The 19,650-nt window shown below is 37.5% G+C and overlaps 1 protein-coding gene across 6 annotated transcripts in view; it reads right to left on the bottom strand.

Moving 5' to 3' along the window:
• The window catches only part of LOC121319655 (ankyrin repeat and sterile alpha motif domain-containing protein 1B-like), a 220,645-nt gene that overhangs the window by 98,114 nt on the left and 102,881 nt on the right, over positions 1–19,650 (bottom strand). For all 6 annotated transcript variants that reach the window (XM_041257294.1, XM_041257292.1, XM_041257293.1 and 3 more), the window contains one exon: positions 12,194–12,356. In XM_041257294.1, the coding sequence (XP_041113228.1) occupies positions 12,194–12,356 (163 nt within the window). The remainder of the gene's footprint in view (positions 1–12,193; positions 12,357–19,650) is intronic.

The following is a 19,650-nucleotide window of genomic DNA, read 5'->3' as shown; positions in this document are numbered from 1 at the left end:
TGAAATAATTAGACATGTGGTCACACTCAACTGTCACTGAAGTCAACACTTTATAGGGTTGGATATGTGAGTGCTGTCTAATTTACAATGATAAAACTAAACTTAATTGTTGTGACTGGAAGGTGCAAGATTTGGTTCTTACTGTACACTAGATAATTTTTTTTCTGACTAGGGAGCGTATCTTTTTCATTTCCTCTATGTCCTAAAGGAGGCAGTGTGGTCCAGTGGTTAAAGTCCAGGGTAAAGTTGTAACCAGAAGGTTTGTAACCTGACTCACTATGTGACCTTGAGCAAGTCACTTAACCTCCTTGTGCTCCATCCTGCGGATGAGATGTTAAATCAATGTTATATTGTAAGTGACTGCATATAATGCACAGTTCACAGCCTACCTCTGTAAATTGCTTTGTGATGGTGGTCAACTATGAAAGGTGCTATATTAAAAAAAGAAGAAAGATGTCTATTGATATTGATTATACTCAAACACTCAAAAACAGTGTGGCTTCAACATCTAAGAAAAAAAAAAACAATATATGGTTATGCACTGTTATTTCAGCAGGCATTTAAACATGTCTAAGAGTAGGGCAAACTATGTTAAGTGCACTTCAAAATGTACAATAAAGTAGTCTACCACCTTTGACCAGGCCTACCAAAGTGTCCATCGCCTGGTCATATAAAGATTTACAGATAGTGGGGATATTCTAGTCGATCCTCCAGATGAAAGGATATTGGATTGGTCCAAGAATGGATCCCACAGGAAGGCCATACGAAAGGTCTCTGGTTGCAGAATTAACAATGCACACTGGCTGCAAGTCCAAAGACATAACCTAAAACAACCAGATGTCAACCTGGGGCTCCAAGCAGATCACTGCAGTTTTATAGTGAATGGTGTTAACAGGTCTAGTGATGTCAAGAGAAGCGTATAGGTAAGGTTGTTATATATTGAGTACACACAGTAAGCCATCTGTACTTTTAAATTGTAACACATCCTGAGTCAGCTATTTTGACCTGCCTCCATGCATCGTGCTGCAATCTGACATAATGAACACCTGGTGAATACATTTCAGTAATCTCGAAGGACCACTGGGTTGTCCAGGGGAGGCCCAAAAGAACACATCTCCAGTCTGCTCTTTCATTTTACTGCATGACACTTTCACTAAAGACAGGATAATAGTTTGATAAAGTTCAGAAATTGGCCATTAAGATTTAAAATGAGCTCTCTTTTTTCAACCACTTAGTTTAATCAAACTTCACCATAACTAACTATGGAATTAATTTAATTACCTAGAATATTAAAAAGCCAATTTGACCAAAACCAGAAACCATACGTATGTACTGTAACAAAAGGAGAAGATCAACCACCTTATTAGAGCAATAAGTCAAACAAAACCAAGTAACAATCCAAAACTTTACCAAAGAAGACAAATGCACCAATTGTATGTTTCTCTGTAGTTTTGTAACACTGACAATGTGTTCATTTTTTTGTTTATTCATTTTAGAAGGTTACTGGTATGTCCATACAGTATACCCTTGAAAAAGCCTCATTATTTTAAATCATTTTTATTTCTTGAGGTTGCTTAAACAGGTTTGCAACGAGCATCAACATATTGCACAGTATTACAATTAAATATATGTTGATTCATTTTTAAAAAACATTTTTTGCTGATATCAGCCAGAAACTGTAACAATTCCTTAAAGCACAGTTTCATGCACGCAACACTGCGCTGTTCAACTTCCCTCTGCTTCTAATTCCAACTTGAGGTCTATTTTAATGTTCTACTGCAAATAACGCTGACCTGTCCATCATTTCCTGCATCCTTTATTCTAACTTTGCTCCTTCTGGATTGACTAGCTTTGTATTCAAAGGCATATACTGTATGCTTTCTTTTTTGACATTTGCTTATACATTTTATAATAACAATATGAATGTTCTAGTTCACTTATAATTTACTATTTCATGGCAAATCAATTATGTGGATGTTTATAGTAAAACAACAAATAAAAAAAATAATAAAAACAAAAATACATAGTATGTATAATAAAAAGCATTTCCCAGGAGTAGCTAAAGTGCTTTCACCTACCATAAAGATTGTTTTGTGCTGGGTCATTAAACAGACTATTAGGTCCAACAAAACTTGAGTTTGAAACAAATCTCAAATTAAGTTGTTTCTAGTTGTAAAATGATAGGCAAAAAATAATTTCCAGGAAATTGCACATGTGCTTGAAACAGCATTAGATTCCTTGTAGTTAGTAATTACAGACGTTGTTATGTTTTGTTGTTTTGTTTTTGTTTTTTTTGTTGTTTTGTTTTTACTAATTAAAACGAGGAAATAATAGAATTTACTTCTGACTAAACTGCATCTTTATTAGCACAACACACTGCGTGTGATGAAGACAGGATTGTGACACAGTTAACTGTAGTTCTTTTTTTGTATTCTTGCTTTCATAATATTAATTGCTTAATGATGTCAATAAAGCCAATGGGCTGGAAATATATAAAAAGTTGAACTAGTTAATTTCAATGGTTAATTATTATTATTATTATTATTATTATTATTATTATTATTATTATTATTATTATTATTAAGGGCATCCAGCAAAAACTGATCAACTTTGTGAAGACTGAGTTAATCTCCTAAAATAATAATAGCAATAATTATGACTGATGCAGTAAGAGTGGATTTAGGGATAAATGGTGTGATGCATATTTTCTTCGGTTGCATCATTTCAATACATGTACTCATTCACCGATTATTTATTACAGAGACTTATGGGGTAGAAAGCCAATGCAAGTGTCTGTGACAGGCAGAAGATTAAAGGAACACGCTGGCAAAAGATACCGCATGAGATGCTCAGACCAGCTGGGCACCCAGCCAGCAGTGGGGAGGGCAGTACAAAACAAAATCTGTTTTAGCGAGTATTTGCAAAACAGTATCTGGTTTGGATTAGTACAAACAGTGAAACCAACGGCGGGTGATACAAATTGATTAATTGCAAGACAGGATTCCCACAAGGTAAAGCTCCAAATGCTGAATTCAGGCTGGCATTCTGTGGGCTGTTTTCAAAAGACAGCGATGTGAACATATAAAAACAGAAAAATGTACATGTATATACACTGCTGTGCAAAAGTCTTAGACATGTTGCAATTTTTTTTACTCTGATGCATTATGAGCATCAATAATTTACTGAAAGCCTCCACTAGTGTTTTCTACTATTATAACAACCTTGACTTGCATAAAGAAGGAAAAACCTTGAGTGAACTAGCTCGCATCACTTGATTTTCAAAGTGTGGTATCCGAAGCATAATCAACAAGTACAGAGAAACATCATCTGTAATTGACAAATCCAGGACTGGAAGACCCAAAAAGCTGTCTAACAAGGATGAGCAATACTAAATGATAATATCCTTAAGGAACAGAAAGAAGACAAGTGTTGAATTGATAACAGAACTGGCATAAGGCACAGGTGTCGTTGTCCATCAAATCAACAGTACGAAGGTCACTCTTTAAATCAGGACTTAAAGGATGTGTTGCAGTAAGAATACATCTTTTAAGAAAGGGGAACAAGACTAAAAGGCTAAAATATGCATAAGAACACAGAAATTGGACTATGGAACAATGGTCAAAGGTGCTTTGGACTGTTGATGGATGGACAACGACACCTGTGCCTGCAAGTCCAATTTGGTTCCACATAGTGTAGGTTGCTGTAACAGGGAGACCATATCGCTGGTTCTTGCATGTGTGCCTTTAGGGAAGCACTGGGACGTGCAACAGGTTACCGGGAAAGCTGCACAGACCTCAATAAGCATCTGCGCTACATCTCGAGGTTACTGCACAGCCATAGCCATACAGACAGGTGCTGAGTAAAATATTGCTGTGTTTGGTTTCATGATGTGTTGCAGACTCTTATCAACCCAGGAGCTGACGCTATGGAGCCAGCGCTAACCCCGGGAGCATCTACCCCTGCACACAACCACAACCCAGGAGAGCGTCCATTCTCTGCAGGATTACCTACTACAGAACCCTTCAACTGCAAGACGGTGATTGTGAAGGAATTGCCCAGCCAAACCCCTGTGGGCAATGCCTTCAATGCCCAGATGTAGGTTAGTTTAGGAGTGGTTGATGTGTAGAGTAGTAGGTTCCTGGAGCGGGACGTTCCTTTTAGCGAAACTAGCACTCGCCTTGTGTAGCAAACTTTTATTTTTAGCTTTGTTTTGTTTTGTTTTCTTCATTAAATGTGAGGCTAGGGCTAGTATTACAGATACCCTAGTGTCAGTGCTTGTACTTATTACATCTGCGTGTCTGTGCTGCGTGTCAACACCAAATGCTCTGTGCCTGCCTCAGTATTGTTCAGCGACAACCCACACGTGTAACAAATTCCCCTTTTTACAACCGCTTATAAATGAAGGCTATATTATTTTATCTGCGAAATATTCCTGATACAAACTTCAGGGCTGACTTTACGTGCTGTAACTGTGTACAAATACAACTTTCTACAGTACTAACAAGATGCGTTTCCACATCCCTATAATTTAAAAGAATGTTGCACATTTGTAAACGTCTCAATTACTGTAAACCATCCACTAAGCAAATTGCAGGGGTTTTTTTTTAAGCTCATAAATGACCAGTTTACTCTATTGATGGACACATTATAATTAAAAGTGACATTTTTCCCATTGTCTTGTCAAAACAGCTCAAACTGATGGGTGTAACCTGGCTGGCGTGTGACATTTCCATTCTCTGCTCTCTTAAATCTGGGCCTCCTCACAGATAAGATGCACAAATGCTAAGTTTTTAACCCGGTACTAATGTCCTGAACATTTTACATCATTTATCCTACTCCTACACCACAACAGTACGTCTACCCAGCTTACTCTTATACCTGCCACTGCATCGCATGCATTACAATGCTATGTGCATGTATTCTCTGAATCTCTTTAGATTGCAATTTTGGAGTGTTACATCCTCAAGTTCCTCACTGCAGAAGCAGCTCCTGCTTGGGGAGGTAAGATATAGAGTGACTGTGAGCTTCCCTATTGCCACTCAGAGCTTTGTGAGAACAGTGCCACCATTCCCCTGCCCTGCCATGTGTGATCAGAATCTGGACAAAGTGATGTCTAGGACGTGTTTTAACGCCACCCCAAATTACACAGGCTTGGTTTGAATTCATGAAACATTGATGCAGAAGGTACTATATCCCTCACCCTATCTTGGGAGATGTGCTTCTTCCCACAGATAAATTCTGTCACAACTGGTTTCAGAAACAGGGCTTTGACAACACATCTAACACACTTTTGAGGGCATGTGCGTGTACATCGTTGTGTGATCAAATCTAAACTAAGAATATGAACGGAAACATTATGTTCCCCCGGGGCCGAACATGCTCAGTTTCTCAGGTTGGGTGACTATACTCAAAAAGGACAGGGCAGAAAAAAAAACAAAAAAACAAAAAACTTTTTACTACCAAAGTTAATAGAAGTCAAAGAAAAAAATATTGATTGAAATAACAAGCATGAAGAGAGTATAAGTGAACACCACTTTATAACTGATTGGGCTCAACTAACGGAACAAGACAGATGGCTATCAAATTAAATACCACTACATGATTCACTGCACCATTTCACTCACTTACACCTTCTCATTTGACTCCAATCAATATGTAATCAGCCTTTGAAGGAGAGTTGTGGAATGGAAAGCACTGTAACAAGTAGAGAAGTTCCACTCTAACCTTCTAATTCATCATTCAGCACAACTAGGATTGTGATTCAGCACTATGTTGTTATTATGTTTTATTTATTTATTTATTTATTTATTTTTAATTACTGTCAGACAATGTATCTAATTACACCCTAAGGGTGCCTTACACCTATATGCAATCAGGTTATAAAAGGAGCCTGTGTCCAGTAGGAAAAACACAAACATTTTGTTCTAATGCTTGATGTTTTAATCAGAGAACAGTAAAATAAAGGTGACTACTTGTGTTTGGTGTGCAGATGCTATCCAGCATCATGCAAGATGCTGAATCCCACAGCAGGTTATGCTTATTCACCCGGCAGTCCCTTGTTTACAGCTGCTACATCCTGAAGTGTCTAGCCGTTTCTCAGTGGCGCACTTCCTTTGGGCATTAAACCTGGGACACACATGAGTGACGAGGTACCGCTGGGCATGTTTTTGCACCCAGGCACACGCGAGCGGTATGCACTATGCGACTGACTTTTCTTACAATATTGTAGAAAAATGTAATCTACTCGAATATAAGCTTTCACATATGGCCAAAAGTTTTGCATCACCTAGAATGTTAGGACTGAGGCATAATTTAAAAAAAAAGTATTTATTTATTTCACATCATGCAATCAATGAAACTACAAAATAATATCACAAAAGTCTACCGGAAACTACAGCAGTAGTACAATATTTCATGTTAGATTTCGAAACGTCACATTTTTCAATTTTTGGAAAACTACAAAGTGATATGTATTCAACATGTTAACGTAACATTATTCAGCAGGTTTCATTTGACTTTGTGAAGCAAAAATAGTTAATTCTGTAGGATGTGATGTAAAACGTTTGGCCATAGCTGTAATGCTCCCCATATAATCTACAAAATAAAAACACAGGTTTGTTTATCAAAGTTGTTTTTCTGTAATATATATGCAACTGTATAACATGAGCAATCAACTTAGCAGAGAAACATACAATGTGTTGCTTGACAGCAAGTAGTCTACTACTGTTAGCCTACTAAGTGCTAGAAAATAGAACCTTTACTGTTTTAGCCAGTTATTTAGTATGATTATCAGGGTCGATGTATAAAATACTGACGTGCCTGTCCTTTAATGAAATATGGGAGGGACCAAATACTTCAGGGTGCTTGAACACCTCTGTAGACAACAGTTTCATTCATGATTTTTCCTGTCAAGCATGTGTTGTCACCACTTGACTGTGATTAGTTAAACCATCGATTGTGACGTGCGGCAGGCAGAAAAAAACTCCGGGTTTGATTTGAGCGGACCCGCTCAGCGTCACTAGCAGTATCGTCCCACGTTGATCTGTCCAACACCATATAAAAGCAATGGCAGCAATACAGGCAGCAAAATGCCTTTGCGAGCCGCACCGCATCTGTTTGTTCCGGGCTTTATATAGAGCACAGCAACTGGTCTGTACACTTTTGCCAAAAGATACAATATGGCAGTAACAATGACGTCACCTTCCAGGGGTCTGCTTCCAAGCAATGCTCAAGCAATTTAACTGAAAGGATATGGAAGTATCTAGCATTTTAAAAAAAGAGTGGCTTGTTTAATGATGTTTTAAGAGAAGATGGAGCCAAACAGAGCTTGCTATTATAATTTAATTCCCAACATATTTTTTTCCCATCACAGTACAAAATAGTGAGAAACAAGCCACATGGTATCACTTTGCATTAAAAAAAAAAAAAAAAAAAAAAAATCAATTTAAAATCTCTCGTCCCATCATTAACACTTTTTTATCTTCTCAATCTCTTAATAGCAGTTATGTGCTAATTAGGTTTACATCATTATGTACTGTTGGCAGAGAAAGAATGAATATTGGTTCTAAATCTCCCTCCCGACCTGTGAGGGCATTGTGTAAGGGGAACAGTGTGTCCCAGACTGGATGGTTTGACAATTCATTCCAGGGAAAGGTGGAAGTCGACCATCCAGAATGGTGTCGGAGCCTTAGTACACGAAGTCATCGCCACAGACGGGCAGCAACGTGGCAATAACGGATTGGAGGAAAAGCGATTGCACTCGCTTACCAAGGGGGCGTGGCTGATGGTACAAATGGGGATGTGGCAAAGTGTTGGTTTGTTATGGTTGCAAAAGAATCGCTGAAGGGCTGTAAAATAACTGTGAGTGTTTTGAGCACTGCACTACTGTTCATTATAAATTGTATTTCAGTACTTGCAAGTATAGCACTCACTCTGGACTTGTGATCGTGTTTGTGTTTTGTGTGTGTTTATACTCTGTTTATTATTTCAGGACTGAACCCCTTTGTTTTAACTGTGCATTACACATTGTTGTGTATTGCCGGTTACTATTATTTATGGTTGCTAAACAACTTAGATTACAAAATAATAAATGACTGTTTGGACTGTGAACTTTGTTGTTTGTTGCCTTGGGCTCTCTATATTCTTGTATGTATGATATGAGATGCAGAGAGCTTGAATGGTTAAGACAGCTGGAAATGGTTCTGTCCAGAAAAAAGAAAGCAGGTTTAGTTAATTTACATAAAACTGCATGACAAGACTTAACACGTGAACCTGCTTTAAATATCTCATCTAATAATCAGTCATGCATAATCCATGCAGGTTACTCAAGGAAGGAAGTCTTTAACTCCTTGCTGCCCAATGTAATACATTTGACATTGAGAAAATAGACATTAAATAGGAATGGGAACATACCTTGGTCAGTAAAGGGTTCAAATGTAATTTGAAGACAACAGAAATAAGATTTATTGGCATACATAACTTACTGGCCTTCGTTTTAGCCTACCATTCCATACTTTTATAATTTATTTACATTCTATAATTTATATAGTGTACTGGAAGATAAATTGACAGGATAGACAATCCCTGAAATTAGTGTGGAGATCAAACAGACAACACTGCAGCAAGTGGAACTATCTAAACACACCAAAGAATGGTCCTAATAAAAGAGTAAAAGCATAAATAATTGTAACTACAGAAACTCAGATAAATAAAATATGACTTTCCACGTCAATTTCTCTCCAAAGTTAAATCTCTATTAAAATCATTCAGCGCATCGGAAAAACTAATGTGCTTTTTTTTTTTTTTTTAATATAGTTTATCAGCAAGGGAGATTATTACAGCTGGATGAATAACTGTATATTAAAAAAAGATCCTATTAAAGCTGTGTTATATTTACAGGGCTAGAAGTTAACTTTTTAACCCAGTAGTGAGGATTAGCAACCTGCCTGTAAAGCAGGTAGCAAAATGGTCTTATTTGGGAGCAGTATATTCAACTAATAATTATATATAAACATAATTTTAAAAATAAACACCTACCTACTGTTTTAAATAGAATGCATATCCCAAACTATTACATTGTAGGCCTACATTTAAATCAGAAAGTATTTATTGAAACCACCTTGTACTCAATTCGGTGTCGAAATGTATTTTGTTTTATCCTTAAGTTCTATATCGTCATCTAAGCATTTGATATGCCATCAGTATGGTTAAACAGGTTATGTTTCATTGGTGCAAATTAATTGTTACAAAATTATCCTCTTATCTGTCTTCAATTGCTGACTGAGATTTCGGTAACTAACAAATCATACACACCAATAAAGAAAGCGATTAAAAAAAAAAAGTAACATGTGCTACATTATCGTTGAATCCTGCATTGTATGACCTTATAAATTATAAGGTTACAACCACAACAAGCTGTTTTGAAAATGAAAGCTAATTCCAGCACGATACCGCTACATTTAAAAGATTAATGCAGCGTGTTATACTAACTGGTTTTCTCATAAATATGTATGCTTGCACCCTGCCTTTTCACTACATTTTTAAATGCTGTACAAGTTTGAAGAAATTAACTAAGTAATAACAAAATAAAGGATATCAACCAAGATAAAAAAAAATAATAATAATACGCTGGGTTTGTTTTATTAAACAGTGATATTAGTCAGCTATGTGTTCTAAGTTACAGTTTGATGATGCAATCTACTGGCACACACACACACACACACACACACACTGGGGGCCACACACACACTGCCTTGCAAAAGTATTCAGACCCTTCCTATGGTGTCCCATTTTGTGAAATTATTTTCACTTTTCTTTAAACTTAATATTTTATTCAAAACTTGAATGCTCAAACTGAAGACTTATAAGGGTAAGATAAGTCTACAGGCCTCCTCCTCCTCTATCGGCTCTGGAGCGACGGCAGATCTCTCACTACTCTGCTCTGTGGAGCGACGCGCAGATCCTCCTACCACGGTGCCCGCTTTTAGTTGTTTATGGGGTTGTGTTATTTCGTTTTTGTTTGATGTTTTTATTGGCAGAAGGTCAGACTCCGTCGAAGTGACCTAAGTCAAAAGAGGTGGGGGTTTGGAACCTAAATGTCAGCAAAAACTAAAGAGAAAAAAAACTGAAATATGTTGATTGCATAAGTATTCTGACCCACAACTCAATAATTGGTGGAAGCACCTTTGGCAGCAATTACAGCCGCAAGTGTTTTTGGGTAACTTTGCACACCGGCGTGGTGCAATTTGTGCCCATTCTTCTTGGCTGATTTGTTCAAGCTCGCTCAAGTTGCTTGGGGATCGCTTATGGACAGCAGTTTTCAAACCTTTCCATAGATTCTCTTTGACTGGGCCACACAAGGACATTCACTTTCTTATTCTTAAGCCACTCCAGTGTAGCTTTGGCTTTGTGGTTTGGATCATTGTCCTGCTGAAGGGTGAATTTTCGCCCCAGTTTTAAGCCATTTACAGACTCAAACAGGTTTTCCTCTACTATTTGTACAAGTGGCAAAAAGAACAGCGTTTGCTCCATCCATTTTTTTTCAATTCCTAACAAGCTTGCTCCAGCTCCCTGTTTTTCCATTCATGATGCTTTAACACCCCATTTCTTTTATTTTGCCTTAATAGTCTTGCACCAGTCAGAGCTTTGCTCTGCCACACACGTCATCTAAGCATTTGTATGCCATCCAATATGGTCAAAAAGGTTAAAAGTCATTGGTGCATAAAAATAATTGTTACAAAATTACCATCATCTGTCTTCAATGCCTGACTGGATTTCGGTAACGTAACACAAATCATACACACCAATTAAAAGAAAGCGATAAATTAAAAAAAAGTAACATGTGCTACATATCGTTGTAACGTCCCATGCTGATTGGAGAAGCATCCCAAGGGCACAGCATGATGCTGCCAATACCATGCTTGACTGTAAGGGTGGTGTTGACTGGGAGATGTGCTGTGTTGGGTCTGCGCTAAACGTAATGCTTGGCATTTTGACCAAAATGTTCTAATTTGGTCTCGTCTGATCACAACACCTTTTGCCACATTTTTGCAGGATCACTCGGGTGCTTTGTTGCAAACTCCATGCAGGCTTTGAGATGGTTTATTTTTAGTAATGGCTTCCTATTTGCCTCCCTGCCATACAGGCTACTTTTTGTCAAGTGTTCTCCCAAAGTTATTGTTGACTGATGCACATTTTCTCCCATCTCAGCCACTGAACACTAGCTCTTTCAAAGTTGTCGTTGGCCTCACAGTAGCATCCCTCACCAGTTTCCTCCTTGCCCGGCTGCTCAGTTTGGAGGGACGGTCTGATCTAGGCAGTTTCTGGGTGGTACAATGCACCTTCCATTTCTTGATGATTGAGATGATTGAGAAGATGAATCTTCTCCCGTGTCCCAAGTCTCTTGCAGACTTCAGCAGGTTTTCTTACAGGATTTCTCTGTACTTTGCTGCATCCATTTTGCCCCCTGACTAGTGCCCTTCTCGGCCGGATACTCTGTTTTTGAGGACGGTCTGTTCTAGACAGATTCTCATATCTCTCCATTTCTTAATAATATGCTGACTTTACTATGCTCTGGGGGATATTCAATGCCTTAATATAGAACAATTTGTAGATTTTATTTTTCACTTAGACATTATGGACTTTTTGTGTTGATCAGTGGCAAAAACTCCTAATTAAATTCATTTTGATTCCATGTTGTAACACAAAAAAAATGTGGAAAAGTCCAAGGGGGTGATTACTTTTGAGAGCCACTGTATATCATATACTATCAATGAAAATAATGCTACAGAGAGCAATGATGTTTTTTTCTGGGGAAAAAAACGGGAAGAAATGAGCATGCCAAGAAAAGTTCCGGGGACACTGGGACCAGTGTTCCAAAAGTGGGACTATCCCATCCAAAACGGGACATCTGTTCACCTTAAACCAGCATAACTGAGCTGTGATCAGCTTTGGGTTATATCACTTGTATAAAGCACAATGTTTGTATACTAAACAACATAGACTACCACAGACTACTGAAATCAAGTTACCTAATTTATAACACTACGCTTGTATGACAATTATCTTAATTTGTAAAAGGGGTGCATATTATTACAAGTATATTGTGTGTGTGTGTGTGTGTGTGTGTGTTTATATAGCTTTGCATGTTAATAGGGAAAACAACAGCCATTTCATATGTATGTATTTTGCTTACCTGTTTTAGCAGACAGGTGGGAGATGTCCAAAGAGCAGGGTTTTCTGGTCACAGCTGTCACTGAGAATTCATAGGGGTTATCTTCTTCTTCTGGGGAAAACACATCAAATGAGGGGGAGGGCACTATTTCTACTGCGTGGTTGCTTTTCTTTGTCGTAGAATCCTGGAGAAAAAAGGGAGGGAAAAGGTTTTTTTTAAAGTGCTCAGGAAAGAATTATATAAGGAATAATGTACACCCAACTGTACATAACAGGGCTGTAATTCCTTTGAAGGTTTTTTCATTTATACCAGTACTAAAAGGTAACGAACGGTAGGAAAACGGTAGGAGGTTTAAATATTAAAACAAATACTTTCAAACACACCTGTACACTGTAGTTTAATTTTAAACTCTGGTAACTGAATGACTTTAAAGCTTTACACTGCGCAGAAAAAGGCGACCCTGGGCTTTTTATTATATGAGGAAATGTATTTTCAGTGTCAGACACCTAACCCAAAATATTATCTGTACTACTATTACATGTACCACTGTACACGTTATCTTGCGTTCCTGTTCATAGAGACAACAAGGTGTGTATGTCTGGGCTCTCTCTTTTGATCTTCAGCTTTACACCATATGAACATTGAAAGACAGCCCCCTCTCATCCATCAGACATTATTGGTAGGCATCATCCTATTGGGCCTTCCACTCATCACAACTATACTGAGCTGTCTGTGAATAAAGAACTCATTTGAATTGTGCTATTCATTACTCAAGCACAATTGCACATGACATTATCTGTATATTTGAGTTCTGGGTGGATGAACTACTTGCATCAGCCACACCTTTTATGTTAGGAAACAGAGAGTGGAGCAGTCTGTAACTGTGGCAATATGGAATCCAAGGAGATCCCTGATGGCAATGAAGATGAATGATTTTGCAAGAACAATAATTCACTGGGTCTCTCATCCCCTTAGGACCAAGAGACTCCCACCAGCAACAGTCACCAGAGCAGGGATCGGGTGCCTGTGCTTTTTGTCACTTCTGTCCTTGCATGCACTAGGTCTTGTAAGTGCACTCAGGCAAGCCTTTTTTGATTCTTTAGACAAAAGCTGTAAAACCATCACATTGCTTTCTGTGCATTTGGGTCCACTACCTGTACATTCACATTAAGACCATGTGCAGTATGCTTGTGCATAGTTTATTAACTTTCTTGGTATGTTAAACTCCTAAGTCACTTCACTGCCCAAGCCTGACATTATAGCCTTGATGGATCTTTCTGTTTTACAGATATTATTTTAGGTCATTTTAATAAAATAATACAGCCTTGAACAACAGTCACATATACTTTAGCTGACAAAGGCTTTTTTATGCCACATGGATCTTTAAATAAGACCTAAAAAAGAAAGCAAAAATAAAAAGGGCAATGGCTTCTAGCAAAGATCTTCAATCTGTTCAAAAACACAAAGTGACTACATTACAGCATCTCCTAGCCATAAACCGCAGTTTCCTTAATTAGTACCATTTATAGCTTGCCACACTTCCACTGACCAAAGGAACAGTTACCGGTACACATATCGGGGAATATTCATAAAGCATTTACACCAGAGCTAAGCCTGCAGCAAGAAACATAGGCATGCTCTTAGAATCCTTCCATTATTGGCAAAAGGACCCACATACACACAATGACAACACACTATTAAAAATTGATGATGTGGATATGAAAAATATTCTCAATCAGTGCATTTTCAATCTCACATCAATCCTGCTTAATGCCTTACATCTCCAGATAGGATGTAGTAATAGTTCTGAAGTTCCATCACTAACCTGTCCATCATACTCAATAGACAAAGTAAAGTTTGAGCTCTTTCTACGTCACACTACAGAGAAAAGAAGGTGACCTTTTTATTGTGTGCAAGCTCCTGACGTGATTTGTGTTGTGTCACTGGGTCACCGCAACAGAAATTACACAGAAACTACACAGAAATTGGGATTCAGTAATGTTGTTCAACTGAAGCTGACATCCTGGGATCTTTCAAGAAACTGCTTGACTACTTGATCCTTAAATAAGCTACTAACAACCAAACGAGCAAGATGGGCCAAATGGCCTCCTCTCGTTTGTATCTATTCTTATGTCTTGCAAGATCAGATGTCATTTGTAACATAATTTTGACCACACTGTTACAGTTCATAAGGGAGTTTTGCCCATGTTGTTAATGTACATAAATCCAACTCTTGTACCGGTAACTGATAATCAATCTATCTGCTTAATGTTGTTCTTGGAAACAAGGAGTACAGTACAATTAAGGCTTTTGCTTTTTGTTTTTTATTTATTGTATTTTTCAGTGCTTATTTTTAGCTATTTTCGAGTTATGTAAATCAAGTTTTTTTCGGGGCTTTCGGAACTTTCCAAAATGCTTGAGCAGTTATTTTTCTGTCAAAATATGTATAGTAACTTGACAGTACTTGCACACTTAAGTTGTACCTTCTTTCCTTTGCTGTCTTCCACAACAAAATTGCTATGGTCACGAGCACATTCTTCTGGGGTTTTTGTGTTTAGGCATGTTTTTACATTTCGCCACAATTCTGTTTTAAATCCTCTGTTTCTTAACTGTAATACAGCTTTAAATCCCGCTTACAAGCCTCCATTCCAGATTGTAATCTTATTTTAGATCTCGCAAGCAGAGTCTCCAATAGAAATGTAGGCATGTGCTGTCACTCGGTAGTTGGGGAGGGTTTAAAGTATTCAGAACGAATCAATGACAGATACAAGTCAGGAAGGCGGGACATTGCCCAGCAGCACTGGGGAAATGTATTATTATTCTTTTTGTAGTAGGTTTTATTTTTTAATGGGAAAAGGGTAAAGTCAACGTAAATTGATTAACCATTTCCAGAGTTTTTCGTTGGTTTCAGTTGTTTATTGGCTAGCCACCGATTACATTTTTTTTGTGTCAGCGGTGTTTTATCAGTTAAAACCGAAAATCAGAAGCCCTAAGTATAATCTCATCAACTGTAAACACCGTCAGAGAAAGATTCTCTCAAGAGGCCAATTTGGGAGATTAAGAGTTTTTTGGAATTAGTAATCTGGTGTGAAATTGATACAGCGTCCGTTGGGAGATATTGTCCAAAATTTATGATATAGTAATATAAGTTAATGTGAAAGCTTTGATACAGCCTATAAAGTGTATTTAAAATATATGTTTTTAATATAATATTATAGGTTATATAATATATATATATATATATATATATATATGCAATTAATCACATATCTGAAATATATGAAATTAATCACATATCTTAATTTCCAAGTAATACAGAATTTAGTAAAATAAATTCAGTAAAATAAGTTTCTACATTCAAATAAGTTAAAAAAAAATTACTTAAGCTTATAAAAGGGGGGTTAAGTTGGTTACATTGAACTGTTTAATTTTAGTGAGGTTTCTTAAATTCTGCTAAATGGTTTATATCTGGAAAACATTAACTGCAGTCCCTAGTGTTACATGTTTTCACACTGCGACAGCAGCAGCTGCTGAGATAGTGTTGCTTTTGTTAGACTTGAATAGACATGTAGCCTTTCCAAGAACCATTCCTTCAGTCAAAAAATAAGAACTGGAGCAATGAGCACCAAAAAAAACCCTAACTACAGAAACACATTTTAACCCTGATAATTTTGTTTTTTATTTGGCTGTTTAAAATCATCCGCAAGTAAATATTTTGTTTAGTTTTAGTCCCCAGTTGCACAATGACATGCACCTGCAATTCACCTTCTGTCAGGAAAGTTCAGCAACATGAGCTTACATGCTATGAGTCAGTTCCAGCAATACCTAATTGAAGTAAGTTATGATACCAGCGAGTCCAGGACTACAGAAAATCCCCCAGGGTAACAAACAAGTGCTTACTATCTGAGCCATCTTAAAAGTAGAATTTGTACAACTTTCATCAAAACGTAACAAGAGTATGGTTTATGAATTTGTCAAAACGTAACAAGAGTATGGTTTATGAATTTGTGTGCTTTCCTGTCCAATTCCTCATTGAGAACAACCCAAATAGTTGAATATAGCATTTAGTTCCATTCTACAGGAATTCTTAAGTACCTAGAATGCTACAGAGTAAAAAATAGGATTTGTCTCAGAGAATTAACACAGAATATTTATAAGGAACACTGGGGGAAAAAAAGGGTTACAGGACACTTGGAACAATGCGTACACTACAGTACTGTCCTTGACAGATACCTGCTCAGTCTGTTAAGCCAGTGGATCTCAATTACACCCAATACTGCAGATAGATGATGACAATCAGATAGATGACAATCAGACAGCATTTGGGATGGCGGGCTTAAAAGAGTTAACACAGTTTGTGGCCTGTGCCTTATCTAATCAGCTTTGAAGAAACAACCCATTCCTCCAGCATGACACACAGATAAGAGTCTGAATTAAATATCTGGAAAATGCTTATATTAAAATGAATTTAACCATGACTTTCCTTGACAAAGAGATCAACAGGATAAGACTGGAGTGCTGTGACAGACGATGCAGCATTGATGTCGAGACCCGGAAAATACCAGCCGGGTGAGAAACAGTGAGAGATCTTTGTGATGCTCAGAATCCTGACTACGAGGCTAAAACCTTGTGTAAGCCGCATCAAACATCAGAACAGGACCTTTACTTTGTTGCAGAGAAAAAAACAAAACATCACACTGAACAATTCTGTGGGTACTAAATCTGCTTTGAGTGACTGAAAAAGCTGCCGCCTTTCCCTTGTGAATGAATGAGAACAGTAATTCGGCAGCTGTCTGCTGGTGAAGCTGCAGGCTGATTGGAATCCCATTGTCAAGCTAATAAGGAGAGAGATAGACAGGGTGTACCGGTAAGAAAATAAACCTAAAATCTAAAAATCGGTTTTCTTGCCTACATTTACAAGGTCTACAAGGTCTAAGTGATTAGTTTGGTTAGTAAGACTTTCCCCCTTAATGCAAACAATTATAATTTGTTTAGCAAGACAACAAAACAAAAAACAGGCAATGCCAACACTCTAAAAGCATGTCACTCCAGTACATTGTCATGGTTTTAAGTGATGCTTAAAAAACACATTTGACTGCTATCTAAGGCTGGCAACAATGCACCCATTTTCTGCTGCAATCTATATATGCAATCTTTAAAGTGTTAAGTTCAAGCATTGTAAATGATTCAATGCAAGACATTTTGGCTCAACGTACAGTCTATGCTTGAGAGAGGCATGACTGAATAGCAGGTGACGTTCAGGTCAGGGCTGAGTCAAGGTTCCAGCATGCTGCCTAACTGTAGCAATTGCCAACACTGTATCCCCAGTCAATCATGGGCACTTAATGTAAGAGGTCCGCAGAATGTGGACAAGAGATCGGAGAAAATGAACAGGTAGGAAAACAAAATAGCTGAGTAACATGAACCCTGCAAGTCAGAAGAGCTGTATTCATGTTGGAATAATAAAAAAATAAAAATCGGGGAAAGCCTGGTATGGTGCTTGCCTGTTTTACATATAATATCTGGCCTGTGGATAAATACAAAAGTCTTACAGTTTAAAACTAGATGGTAATATATTAAAGGTTGAAATGTAACCACCTGTCTAATACAAACATTAACAATCCATTTGGAAATCCATCTAAACTTGGCAGGAGTATGCCTCCCTCATCTTTTGGGTCTTATGTTGGTTGAATTTGACCTTTTCGGACACCTGTGGTGGAATTTGCACTGAAGTGATTATATCCAATTATAGTCCATCATTCAGCAGATGAAAAGGTAGCTGATAACATAATCATTAGGTGGCTTTTCATCCGACTGCAATCCTCTGATCTATGAGCATTAAGAAGACCAAAGGAAATTTTCATTCACTTGAACTGTCTCAGGAAACAGACGGAAAGTGCAATATTTTAGGCAGTTCCATAAATCATTGGTATTATTTCTACAAGTTACTTTATTTCTGAAATAAAAGCAAGACATTATGTCTTTGTTGGCTCTTTATTTGTAGGGTTCTTGATCAAAATGTTGACCCTTATCCACCTGCCCATCATATAGCTACTCTAAACTTTATCACTCACTCTTTGCCTCGTACAGACCACCTTGAATGCAATCAGGTACAATCAGATGAACTGTTGTTTTTATGCATATTTTTACTACTGTTTTCTCTGGGCAGGGAATTAAAAATCTCTCGTCTCACTTGAGGTACTGAAAGGTCAGTTGCAATGGTAATGAGCTATCCATGCACACGCTTTTCCCAAGTGTTTTATGCTGTAATTTGGCACCTCTTGCTAGAACCACATTTTTCAGTCACATTTCCAGCCAGGTGTTTACAGTGCATGTTGAATTGTTTGTTTCCATTACTGTACTTACTAATGTACAGAACTTAAAATGCTGTACATTCTTTTTTTTATTTTATTTTTTATTGTGAAGCGAGTGGTTAATGATTGTTTACATCTCTTTCATTGCATCGTGAAATAAACAAAAGTCCCACTGCATTATAGGATCAATAATTTCAATGCAAAAAAAAAAAAAAAATGAATGGGATGGGATGGGATGAAATCCAAAAGCTGTGATAGATTCAGCAAACAGTCTGTACCCATGAAGTAGTCAGAAATTTCAGCAATGTCATTACTTACGATTAACTCTCTCCATACATAATAATTTGCATAAATCAAAAACAATTTGGATCGAAAACTCCACATGTAATCCTGGATAATCAGATTATAGTTTCAACAGCAACCTCAGGAGTCCATCAACCACTGCCATCACCACAGCCTCCCTTCCAGCTAAACCTTGTGTTAATAGGGTTTTCTTTAAATACAACATTTTGTTATTTTTAAAGCAACTCAGGAACTTCAGTAGACTACAGTACACTATGACAGTGCCATTAAATATGACCTATCTATTGAGAATAACATGAATTTCAATGCCAGCAACTGCTCAAAGGATTATTTTCATGATCTACTGCAGACCCCGGGGTTCTGCAGTTCAATGATTTCCTTTTGTGGTAAAAGGGGTGTCGAACTCAACATTGCTGTCACACTCCAAGCTAATCATCAGCAGACATTTGCTCTGGGATTATTTGATCAAGCACAGATTTTCAGTTTAAAATATCCCACCTCTGCACTTTATGAATTTGCTGTATCCTAGCAACCTTGGTAAACCTATTACTTTCTTCATCAGATTTATAAATGCTAAAGTTCTAAACTTTTTTTTTTTTCAGTAGGAAAACAACCCCCACTCCTAGCACCTTGACTCATCTAAGAAAATACAAACCTGATATATTGGACTTCCCAAATTAGCACTGTAATAAGATAACTGAGTGTGACAAGCTTCTTCTAGCCTTGGGGAAATACTCCTTCAGATTTCTCCCACACTGTACCCCTATTGGCATGAGTGCTGCCTCCCGCTAGTTTTCATTTAAAGCAGCAATAGTGCTAGCCATACTTTGTTTCTTAAAGTCATGGTATAATTTCTCCTAT

The sequence above is a fragment of the Polyodon spathula genome, chromosome 8 (assembly GCF_017654505.1).
Source record: "Polyodon spathula isolate WHYD16114869_AA chromosome 8, ASM1765450v1, whole genome shotgun sequence".
NCBI classification, from domain to species: domain Eukaryota; kingdom Metazoa; phylum Chordata; class Actinopteri; order Acipenseriformes; family Polyodontidae; genus Polyodon; species Polyodon spathula.
The sequence above is the reverse complement of the archived record's forward strand: the minus strand, read 5'-3'. Positions and strand labels throughout refer to the sequence as shown.